This window comes from Drosophila arizonae, chromosome 2, assembly GCF_054131065.1.
Source record: "Drosophila arizonae isolate 15081-1271.41 chromosome 2, UAZ_ARI_1.0, whole genome shotgun sequence".
Classification (NCBI taxonomy): domain Eukaryota; kingdom Metazoa; phylum Arthropoda; class Insecta; order Diptera; family Drosophilidae; genus Drosophila; species Drosophila arizonae.
Genome location: NC_142922.1, coordinates 34,109,189 through 34,121,447, shown reverse-complemented (window position 1 = coordinate 34,121,447; position 12,259 = coordinate 34,109,189). Strand labels below are relative to the sequence as shown.

The 12,259-nt window shown below is 40.6% G+C and overlaps 1 protein-coding gene across 5 annotated transcripts in view; it reads right to left on the bottom strand.

Annotated features, from left to right (window-relative positions):
• Nucleotides 1-4,404: 4,404 nt before the first annotated feature.
• The window catches only part of scro (scarecrow), a 45,484-nt gene continuing 37,629 nt past the window's right edge, over nt 4,405-12,259 (bottom strand). For all 5 annotated transcript variants that reach the window (XM_089463156.1, XM_089463128.1, XM_089463133.1 and 2 more), the window contains exon 7: nt 4,405-5,154. In XM_089463156.1, the coding sequence (XP_089319282.1) occupies nt 4,717-5,154 (438 nt within the window). In that variant the 3' untranslated portion in view covers nt 4,405-4,716. The remainder of the gene's footprint in view (nt 5,155-12,259) is intronic.

The window sequence follows — 12,259 nt, the reverse complement described above, 5'->3', positions numbered from 1 at the left end:
CAGCGACTGCGCTTGGGCTGCGCTGCTGTAGACATACAATCTTAATGAAAGTTTTAGAGCGAAATCATATGGTGAAAATGTGTGTACATTCTAAAGCGCAAGTCTCGAATACTTGAAATGAGTTTTTCACAAATTGTGGCGAATGGGGCATGGTATCCAAAATCTGTAAATTACAAAATCTTCGTATCGAACAACTGTATACACACAGTAAATCTGAAGTTTCTAGTTAAAAAAATGTTCAAAGTAGGCTGAAAAACCAAATCCATTTTTAGATTATTCTCGATAAAAAAGTTAACGGATGAGTTATCGAAAAAATATGATAAACTTGTACTGCGTATAGTCACTAACCAGAGAACACATAGACTAGACATCTAGAACAAATTTTTTCACCGACGAAAAAATGCGCTGAGGAGACTACACAACTTCGTATTTGCTCGGCTCAGTTTCTTGAGGCTCAAGCAGTGAAAATATTGCACGACAAAGTCAGTGTGCTGCAAGCGCTCAAACGAAATGGTGCCATTCTTATATGAAGCACGGCTATGCGCTATTTGTCCTACTCTCTCTCTCTCTCACTCTACCTCTCTCTTTCTCTATGGCCTCTCAAATAGCAGAAGCGCACAGAAATTGAAAATTGTTCGCGACGATCCCAGCTCTTTCCTCTTGAGTGAAAGGTATACCGAAATCATAAAAGCGTTTGTCACGCTCATGCAAGCAACATGTAAGCGTTTCGATGGTTATTCGTGGGAAGGGTATGAAAGCGTTGATACGCATAAAGAATATGATTTCGCGACGGGCATGCATACACACACTTGTAGTCCCTTGCCACATGTATGAGCATTTGTGACCTGCGTGCCTTACTCTTGCTGCTTGTAGCAATTTTAAAGTCCAGCATTTGCATTTGGTCGGTCTTACGGACTGTCATAACCACTTTACACAGATGTACAATGTATGAACATACATATGTATGTACATAAGTACATTTATATATTATTATTGCTAATCATGTTTATAAATGTGTTTATATCCGTAAATAATTATATATAATTCAAATTATTTTATACACATTTTCAACCGAAAAAATTATCGTAAAACACTACTAACTTTATTAAATGCTTTGCAATATATGAAATACACATGTCATATTATACTCAAGCTTTACTCATTATTGTCAAAAATTTCTAATTAAGTCATAATGGCCCATTTGATAGTCACCCTACGATTCAAATCATACAAAATTTACAAACTACTAAATCCAGAGACAATTAGCTTGCCATCCCATACAAGCATACACATACACAAATGTATGTATGCATGTGCTCACTTCACAAGGCAGACCAACGGCAAATTTTGGGCTTTACAATTTGCACAGCCTGTTCTGCACAGAAAGAACATATTTTCGCGACGAGCATGCACACACACACTTACATCCTTGCTACGCGTATGTGCTTTTGTGTGCGTGCGTCGCGAAACTCAATTCTTTCTCAGTATTTTCGTCTATTATCAGCCCAAAATTTGCCGTTGGTCTGCCTTGTGAAGTGAGCACATGCATACATACATTTGTGTATGTGTATGCTTGTATGGGATGGCAAGCTAATTGTCTCTGGATTTAGTAGTTTGTAAATTTTGTATGATTTGAATCGTAGGGTGACTATCAAATGGGCCATTATGACTTAATTAGAAATTTTTGACAATAATGAGAAAAGCTTGAGTATAATATGACATGTGTATTTCATATATTGCAAAGCATTTAATAAAGTTAGTAGTGTTTTACGATAATTTTTTCGGTTGAAAATGTGTATAAAATAATTTGAATTATATATAATTATTTACGGATATAAAAACATTTATAAACATGATTAGCAATAATAATATATAAATGTACTTATGTACATACATATGTATGTTCATACATTGTACATCTGTGTAAAGTGGTTATGACAGTCCGTAAGACCGACCAAATGCAAATGCTGGACTTTAAAATTGCTACAAGCAGCAAGAGTAAGGCACGCAGGTCACAAATGCTCATACATGTGGCAAGGGACTACAAGTGTGTGTGTGCATGCCCGTCGCGAAATCATATTCTTTATGCGTATCACCGCTTTCATACCCTTCCCACGAATAACCATCGAAACGCTTACATGTTGCTTGCATGAGCGTGACAAACGCTTTTATGATTTCGGTATACCTTTCACTCAAGAGGAAAGAGCTGGGATCGTCGCGAACAATTTTCAATTTCTGTGCGCTTCTGCTATTTGAGAGGCCATAGAGAAAGAGAGAGATAGAGTGAGAGAGAGAGAGTAGGACAAATAGCACATAGCCGTGCTTCATATAAGAATGGCACCATTTCGTTTGAGCGCTTGCAGCACACTGACTTTGTCGTGCAATATTTTCACTGCTTGAGCCTCAAGAAACTGAGCCGAGCAAATACGAAGTTGTGTAGTCTCCTCAGCGCATTTTTTCGTCGGTGAAAAAATTTGTTCTAGATGTCTAGTCTATGTGTTCTCTGGTTAGTGGTATAGTATACACGAGTATGCATGGCAAATTTCAGCTCTCTAGCTAGTGGATGTCTAGTAGATGTACTTTCTTCATGAAACTTTTAGATTATGAATATAACATGGATATGCATGTATTTGCCAAAGCACAGTCCATACTATTTGAAATACGCCTTTTACACATGTGATGGTGGTGAATTAGGGTTGGGGGTTTAATTTTGACTAAACCCGAAATTGTATAAAATACATATATGTATACATATAAAATTGGGAGACTCTAGCTTTAAAGATGTAGGAGATATAAATTTATTACTGATTTTCGATCATGTTTTTAATCAATAACAAAATATCGATATTTAAAGCAAAATTCGATATGCGCGTGCTATACACGGATCTAGGAAAAAAAATTTCGAAGTCACTAGCTCTTATATCTTCTGAGATCGACGCGTTCAGACATACGGGCAGACAGACAGACGGACAGGGCTAAATCAACTCAGCTCGTCGCCTTGATTAAGAATATATATACTTTGTGGGGTCTGCCACGCCCCCTTCTGCCTATTACATGCATTTCAACAGAACCATTATACCCTGATTATCCATTGAAAATGGGTTCAGGGTATAAAACTAGCGATTCTTCTCTACATAAAATTTTTAGAACAAGTCTCTAGTACTTAAAATAAGGGTTTTACAAATTATGGATGCGGGGCGTGGTATCCAAAATCTTTGTATTTAACAAATGTATTTATTTAATCGGTCTAGATCTAATAGTATTCATATTACGCCCAAAATTGAATATTGTCCATATTAAAGGAACGGCATTAGTTTAAGAAAAAACAGGTAAGAAAACTCTAGTCGAGAGTATTCGACTATATACTACCCTGAACCAAACTAATAAAAATGGCCATTTAGTATGGCTAAAATTTCAATTTCGATGTATTTAATAATATAAATGAAATACAAAACTTATTTAATAAAATATAAAAATATTTTGAAACAATTAAAAAAATAACATCAACTGCACTGCTCGGGATTCGAACCCGCGACATCTAGATCGAGCGTCACGCAACCTGCGTTGACAAAATTGAAATAGATTCAATGCTGCAGCGCCATATAGCAAAACTACACCAAACTAACTGCTGATGTGATTCTAAGAATCTGCTACAACAGCCAAACTAATAAAAACGCACCTTCAGCATGGTAAAAATTTCAATTTCGGTATATTAAAAATATAAATTAAATAGAAAACTCATTTATTAAAATATAAAAATAAAACTCCTCGATCGAGCGTCATGCCGCTACTTACTACGCCACGTCACTTTTGCAAGCTGCGTGGCAAAACTGAAATAGATTCACTGCTGCAGCGGCATCTAGCAAAACAGCAAAACAAACTAACAGCTGATGTGATTATAAGAATGTTCTAGAGGAAGTTTGAATGTATGTGTGCACACGTATTGGATATCGTGAGAACCTGGTAAGTATTGCAATAGAGAATAATGAATTTAATAATTATGGAAAAATATGATGGAAAATCAGAAAATCAAAGCGTTTTAATATTTTGATAACAGAAAATTTTAAATTATTCGGCAATAAACTGGTAAGTATGGGTTCCGGGTATAAATATTATAAACTTGTAATGCGTATGGTATACCGCGAATACACATGTAAAATTGATCTAAAATTTGTAGTTTCGGAGATCTCTACTCTCATACAGACGGAATTGGTCAGATCAATTCAGCTAGTTATCCTGATTAGGGAACATATATACTTTATGGGATTTTCCACACCTTTTATCCGTCACATACATTCCACAAATACATAATACCCAGATTTCTCATTTTCAATTTGGTCAGGGTATAAACAATAAACGTTTCATATCTAAAAATTAACGAATCAAAAATTCAATAAAACTAAGTTTAATTTTACTCAATTTAATATAATTGCATTTATGTGAACCACTCAATTTTAAAATTTCAGTTTATTGTTAATACATTGACCTATTAATATTTACACTTATTTCAATAATTATTAAATTATTATTATTATTACTTTATTTCTTTTTTTAGGTTATATCTTATAATAGCATATAAAGCAAAAATTTCATTTTATGAAAGTAAAATCTAGAAGAGCATTAGCTTTTCAAAAATGTATTGTATTAGAAAATATACACATAACTGAATTGAGTACACTTTAACAGAACCGAAAGAATTTAATTCTAATTCTAATTTTACCATGCTCTACCTTGCAATGGCAAGTAACCAGCACACTGTTGTTGATGACCATTCGAAATAAAATTATTTTGGTTTCGATAGGCCATAGCTAAACTATTAGACATTAGAGCATTATTGCAGGGTTGTTGTAACATAGAAGCATTGGAACCTCCAACTGTCCCACTGTAACTTGCTATCAGAGATGATGATGTGTCAGGGGAGTGTGAGTTAGGCGCATCTCCAGGGATCAGATTTAGGACACTTGGTACATTGTTTGGAACTGAACTTGATCCAGCTACTCCATTAGCATTTCCATTGCTATTATTGCTGTTGTTTCCAGATGTTGTTGAGCTATTAGTGTGTGTTTGCTGTTGTATTGAATTGCCTGCTCCCGGGCATGGCTTCCCATCTTTTACTAAAACGGGAACAGCAACGCGCCTTGGCGAGCTTGCAGACTAGAGAAAAAATAAAAATATAAAATATATAAGCATGTTAATTTAGTTTTATTTGGTTTTATTCGGTAGGACAGTAAAATATTAATTCAGTTTAATAGGAAATTTCGTATACATGTATTAAAACCATTATACCCTGATTTCCCATTGAAAATGGGTTCAGGGTATAATAAACTAAAAAGGCATCGATTTGCTAAAACCTTCATAGGCAAGCCACAATTCTTCTGGGGAAAAGTATTATGGATGGATGATGGTTCCTTTGAGTATCCTGGATAAAAAAAAGCGACTTATAGCAGGTTGCCAAAGAATATTCGTAAAAAAAGAGGCCTATGTACCAACGTGTTGAGGAATCGGTAATGCTCTGGGGGCTCGCATGTGTCAATAGCCTCTCCAATTTGATATTAATTAATGAAAAAATGAAGAGGGATAGTTATTTAAGTGGTCTGAATGACCACTCAGCGAATTCCGGTTACCGGCTCATTGGAAAATCAAGTATACTGCAGCAGGACAATGCTCCATGCCACAAGGTCCATATTATAACTGAATTTTCTGGGAATATAGAAGTGAATACATATGATTGGCCACCTCAGCGCTCTGATCTCAACATTATAGAAAATGTGTAGGCTTACGCAAAAGTAAAACGTTGATTAGACTTATCAAGAACGCCCAAGGAGAGGGATTCCTGAGGTTTGAGGACTTTAGCAGGATTTTTCAATAGAAACATTACAAAATTTGGTTAGATCGATCTCTAGACGCTTGCAGATATTAAAGGACCCTCCTTTGGGACAATGACAATGACAAAAATCATACCGTGATATACAACATTACATAAATCTACGGTCTCTAACTCTAATGGTGGACAACCCATGCCTTAACACGTAAGAAAACTATAGTCGAGACTACTCGATAACGAGATCTACAGAACCCTTTCATAATTCTGTGTTTACACAAGAAACAGCAATATGGAGGCCATGATGGATGAGGAGCTGCAAGCTTTCGCGCGCCGTTCCTCGTTGCAGCGATCGCCGCAGCAACAACAGAGGGCGTTGCCGCAGCCGTCGACTTGTAATCAGTCTCCAGTGGCTGAGTGCCAGGCACCCAAGTCTTTAAAAGAAGCGTTAGCTCAAATAGGAGTTGCGCTAGAGGGTCTGTCTGCCCTATTTGGGGGGCAGCGGCATATAAATGCACTAATGAGAGAGGAGCTGGCTAGGCTGGTCAGTCTCCACAAGACGGCCGAAGCGTTCTGCAACCGACCGGTCAAAGACTGCGAGGTGCAGACCACGCTGGTCAAGAAAGTAGCTGAGAGGGCTAAAACAGCAAGCGTTAGTGCTACAGCAGGTAGTAATACGCCCAAGCGGTCGAGGGAAGTTGCCACTGAGCAGAGAAAAACTCCCGCGAAAAATCCGAGGCACAATAAAAGCGCAGCAAATCCAATAGAGCCAATGGCTCTACGGGCTGCAGCCGATAAAACCAACCAGGTCGACAGACGAGTTCGAGCAGCTGGACGGTTGTTAAGGGACGCAAGCCGCTGCAAAAACGTTCCAGAAGTGACGCCATCGCGGTTTCAGGTGTAGGTGGTTGCAGGTGGTTGCGGACATGCTTCGCGTAGTCAAGAGCGACCCAAATTTAAAGCATCTGAGCGGCGACGTCCAAGGTATTAGGAAGACAGCTAAGGGGGACCTATTGTTGCAACTGAGCAGAAAGCCGGAGCATAGCGCTGAGGCCCTTCACGAAGCTGTAGGCAAGGCCTTGGGTGACCGAGCGGTAGTTAAAACACTTACCGAATCGGCTCATATTGAGATTCGTGACCGAGATGAGTTAGCGAGCAAAGAGGAGATATTGGAGTCAATTAGGGCGGAGTTGAAGGATAGCTCACTCCCCATTGAGGCTATCAAATCGCTTCGGCCAGCTTTTGGTGGACAGCAAAGAGCTACAGTTGCTCTTCCAATTGGGTAAGCTAAAACTATGCTTGAGCTGTCCAAAATTAGAATAGGATGGGTAGTATGCCGTATCCGAACCGTGGAACAGCCTAAACGCTGTTTCAAGTGCCTCGATTACGGTCATATGGCAGAAAACTGTCGCAGCGACTGTGACCTAAAGGGCGCCTGTTTCAGGTGTGGAGAGATGGGTCACAGTGCAAACGCATGCACCAAGCCACCAAAATGTAGCCTCTGCATCCGGAAAGGTGAAAAGCAGACGGACCATTCAGCAGGCAGCTTCAAGTGCCCATCTTACCGTGAAGCTGCTCGTAAAATGAAATGTTAAGGTTTTTGCAGCTTAACTTAAATCATTGTGTTGCTGCCCAAGATCTTCTAGAGCAGACCATTAGGGAAAAATGTATAGATGTAGCTTTTCTGAGTGAACCTCACCACTGTATAACCAGCTGCCCTAGGACATGGTCAACAGACGTTAATGTCAAAGCTGCGTTGTGGGTATGCGGCAACTCAACGAACGTAATTTCGAATGTTAAGTCATTCAATGGGCTCGTACGCGGCCGATATGGTAACTTATGGTTTTACAGTTGCTATCTGGCCCCCAGCATGCAGCTCAGTGAATTCACGACGGTGCTCGACGAGCTTGCCGAGGATGCTAGGGGTCGGAAGGCCATTATAGCTGGAGATTTTAACTCCTGGGCGTTAGAATGGGGTAGCCTCCCAACAAATGCCAGAGGTCGTATCTTACTGGAGATCTTCGCGACACTAGATGTTGCACTGCTCAACACTGGCCACGAGTACACCTTCAGTCGGGCGGGATACGGATCTGTTATCGACATTACGTTTGTCACTTCATCGCTATTTCGATGAGCAACATAGAGCCATTGCGATAGCTATACAGGCAGCGATCATACGGCACTTCTGTTCACAATAGGTGAGCCACCTGCCAGGTCGTCAACCTTGTGGACCCCGCGGTCTTTTCAGAGGCCATTCAGTCTCTGGGCACAATTGGTAATGCTGAGGCCAGAGCATGCCAAATTGTGGCCCAAATACAGAGTGCCTGCAATAGGAGCATGTTACGCCGCAAGCAGTTCACGCGACAACAAGAGCCTACGTATTGATGGAATGCACAAATAGGTGACATTCGTCGCAAATGCATCTAGGCGATAAGAAGCTACCAACGGGCTCGCGGTAGGCCTACGTTTTTTGAGAAACAATTAGCTTACCAGGCAGCTAGAAGACAGCTGAAGAGGGTCATTCGGGCAAGCAAAAGAGAATGCTTTCTAAAGTTGTGCGACTCAGCCGAATATGACCCTTGGGGCAGGGCATATAAGACAGTAGTTAAAAGACTATACGCAGGTAGACAGGTGCAGCATACGGATCGTCTGGAGCTTAAATCGATTGTGGAAACGCTCTTTCCATAAAGATTAAGCTCCATTCATGCCCCATGGTCCGAGTCTGCTGATCAGGGCTCAACGAACACTGAAATTGTTTTAGTCACCGAGGAAGAAATCATAGTAACTCTCCGGAGTCTTAGAACCAACACTGCTCCAGGGCCGGACGGGATCCCAAATCGTGCGCTAAAGCTAGCCCTCGCCCTGCACCCTAGTACGTTCGCCGAATTATTCAACGATGGCTTACTTCAAGAGACGTTCCCTGCAAAATGGAACACCCAGAACCTGGTATTGATACCCAAGGCTGGCAAACCACCGGATGAGCCATCTTCATACAGACCGATGTGTCTCTTAGACACCATGGGAAAGGTGTTTGAGAAATTGATCTGCTCTAGACTGGAGACTGCGATTACTAGCGCCGGAGGCCTGTCACCAAATCAATTTGGATTCCGGAAGGCCCGGTTAACAACGGATGCGCTAAACAAAGTTGTTGGTCTGGCCACTTTCGCCATCCATGGCACAAGATGGAAGCATGGGACGAAGCAGTACTGCATTATTGCGACCCTGGACGTAAAGAATGCCTTCAATACAGCTAGTTGGGATATGATACTGAATGCGCTGTCACAATATAATATCCCTAAATATCTTAAAGAAACAATAAAGAGTTACTTCAGAGGAAGAACACAGGTATACAATACGAGTGAGGGTCCCCAAACTCATACAGTGTCAGCTGGAGTACCCCAAGGGTCAGAGCTGGGGCCTCTCCTATGGAATATTATGTATGATGGCTTAGGAAAAGAACTCAAAGATACAGAGGATATGTGCAGCGAAAGTATCAATTGCATACGAAGCTTGTTGACTGGAGCTGGGCTCGAGCTAGCGGCACACAAAACTGAAGTTGTCCTCGTCAGTAGTCGCAAAAGAGTGGAAACTGCCAATATAAAGATCGGCAGCGTCACCATTGCGTCAAAGAGGGCGATAAAGTATCTTGGTGTCATGATAGACACAAGATTAACTTTCCGCGAGCACTTAGAGTATGTGCATAAAAAGGCAGCTGATTCTTGTAGAGCTCTCTCGAGAATTATGCTTAACACGCGGGGACCTAAACAGCAACGACGTCTCCTTCTAATGAGCGTCATTAGGTCCGTCATCCTCTATGCTGCGCCAATATGGGCAAGAGCGATAGCAATCTGAGTGCAATCAGAGTCAGCTGCGCTTTCAGGACTATCTCCGATGACGCGGCGCTCGTCATAGCCGGTATGGTACCACTGGAGTACTTGGTCGCCGAAGCCGTGGAGCGGAATTCGCACGCGCCTACGCGACTCAACGCTTTCAGGGCGAACAGCATTGCACGATGGCAAAGAAAGTGGAATAGCTCAGCTAAAGGCTCATCCCGGAGCTTGAACCATGGGTCAACCGTAAACACGGCGAGGTAAACTTCTACCTTACGCAGATCCTCTCTGGACATGGATGCTTTCGGAGCTATTTGAAGCGCTTTGGCCACGAGGAATCTGACGAGTGCCCCTGGTGCGAGCGAGGGCATGTGAAAGACGCCAACCACATTCTTTTCGAATGTGGACGGTTCCTGGAGGAGAGGCGTCGTCTAGAAGAGGCAGTGGGCCGCTCCATCAGAGCGGACAACATTGTCAACGCCATGCTGGAATCGGAGGAAGCTTGGGAACTAACAAGCACCTTCGCGGCCACAGTGATGATGGAGCTCCGCAGAGTCGAGCGAATGAGAAGACGAGCTGTCCCAGGCTAAGGTAGCGCACAGTGCCTGCGAAGCAATGCTTTACGGCCGTCCCGCAAGCATCGCGCACTATCCTAGCCACCACGCAACTTGCAACTTGTATTATAAAGATTGTCAATAAACAAATATATATATATAAAAAAAACAAGTAAAAATTCTCTAGTCGAGACTGCTCGACTACGAGATCCCCTGAACCCTTGGAGTAATAGATATTTCAATAATTTTTCGCGTCTTTCAGCTTACATAAGAAACACGACACGAACTGCGAACTGCGACACACATACACTCACACATGCATACACACACAAACGCACACACAGGCACAAAAAAAAAAAAAAAAACAAGTAAGAAAATTCTAGTCGAGAGTGCTCGACTAGATACTACCCTGAACCCAACAAATAAAAATGCTCATTTAGTATGGCTGAAATTTCAATTTCAATGTATTTAAAAATATAAATAAAATACCAAACTCATTTAATGAAATATAAAAATATTTTGAAACAATTAAAAAAAATTAACAACAGTTGCATCGATCGGGATTCGAACCGCGACTCCTCGATCGAGCGTCACGCTGCTAACACACTAGGCCACCTCACTCCTGCTAGTGGCGCTGGCAAAACTCAAATAGATTCACTGCTGCAGCGCCATCTACCAAAACTAAACGAAACTAACTGCTGATGTGATTCTAAGAATCTGCTAGAATAACCAAACTATTAAAAACGCACATAAAGTATAGTTAAAATTTCAATTTCGGGGTATTTAAAAATATAAATTAAATAGAAAACGCATTTATGAAAATATAAAAATATTTTGAAACAATTAAAAAAAATTAACATCAGTTGCATCGATCGGGATTCGAACCGAGACTTCTTGAACGAGCGTCATGCAGCTAACAAACTAGGCCACCTCACGCCTGCTAGTGGCGCTGGCAAAACTCAAATACATTCACTGCTGCTGCGCCATCTACCAAAACTAAACGAAACTAACAGCTGATGTGATTCAACGAATGTTTTTGTTGTAGCTGCTGCACGTGCGTTTGTTAATTGGCCAAATATTTGATTTTTTTTTATTAATTTTTGACTGAACGGAATTTAATGAAACTTTCAGCATATGATCTACATATTATATTGAATATTTGAGAAATTTAAAAAAAGAAAAATCATTCACAATTAGCTATAGAGGCATCTGAATTGAACTTGAATGTTTTTAGTCGATAAAAACATAACAGGATGATTTTTCGAATTTTAAAAGCAAAGTCGACGTCCGCGCTGTATATACGGTCATTTAAAAAAAAAAATTCAAGTCTCTAGCTCTTATATCTTCGGAAATCGACGCGTTCAAACATACGGACAGACGGACAGACGGACGGACGGACGGACGGACAGACAGACAGACGGACAGGGCCAAATCGACTCAGCTCGTCGCCCTGATCAAGAATATATATACTTTGTGGGGTCTGCCACGCCTCCTTCTGCCTGTTACATACATTTCAACAAAACCATTATACCCTGATTTCCCATTTTCAATGGGTTCAGGGTATAAAAAAAAAACACACACACTCATACAGACACACATACACACACACATACACAAACACATACACACACAAGCACACACGCATAAACACGCATGGGCTGCAGTGTGCGCTTACTATGAGAACTTAATTGTTTAATAACTTTTTTTATACGTACGATCTTCATGAAACTTTCAGATTATGATAATAACATGAATATACATGTAATTGCCATAGCACAAGTCTCTAGTATTTGAAATACGCTTTTTACAAAAGTGACGGTGGGGGGGTGAATTTATATCTTCTTCACCTTTATTGCTAGAGTCTCCAAATTTTTAATGTATACTTACATGCAATTTATACAATTTCGGTTTTTGTTAAAATTTACCCCCCACCCTTAAATTCACCCCCTCACCCTCACTTTTGTAAAAAGCGTATTTCAAATACTAGAGACTTGTGCTTTGGCAATTACATGCATATTCATGTTATAATCATAATCTGAAAGTTTCATGAAGAT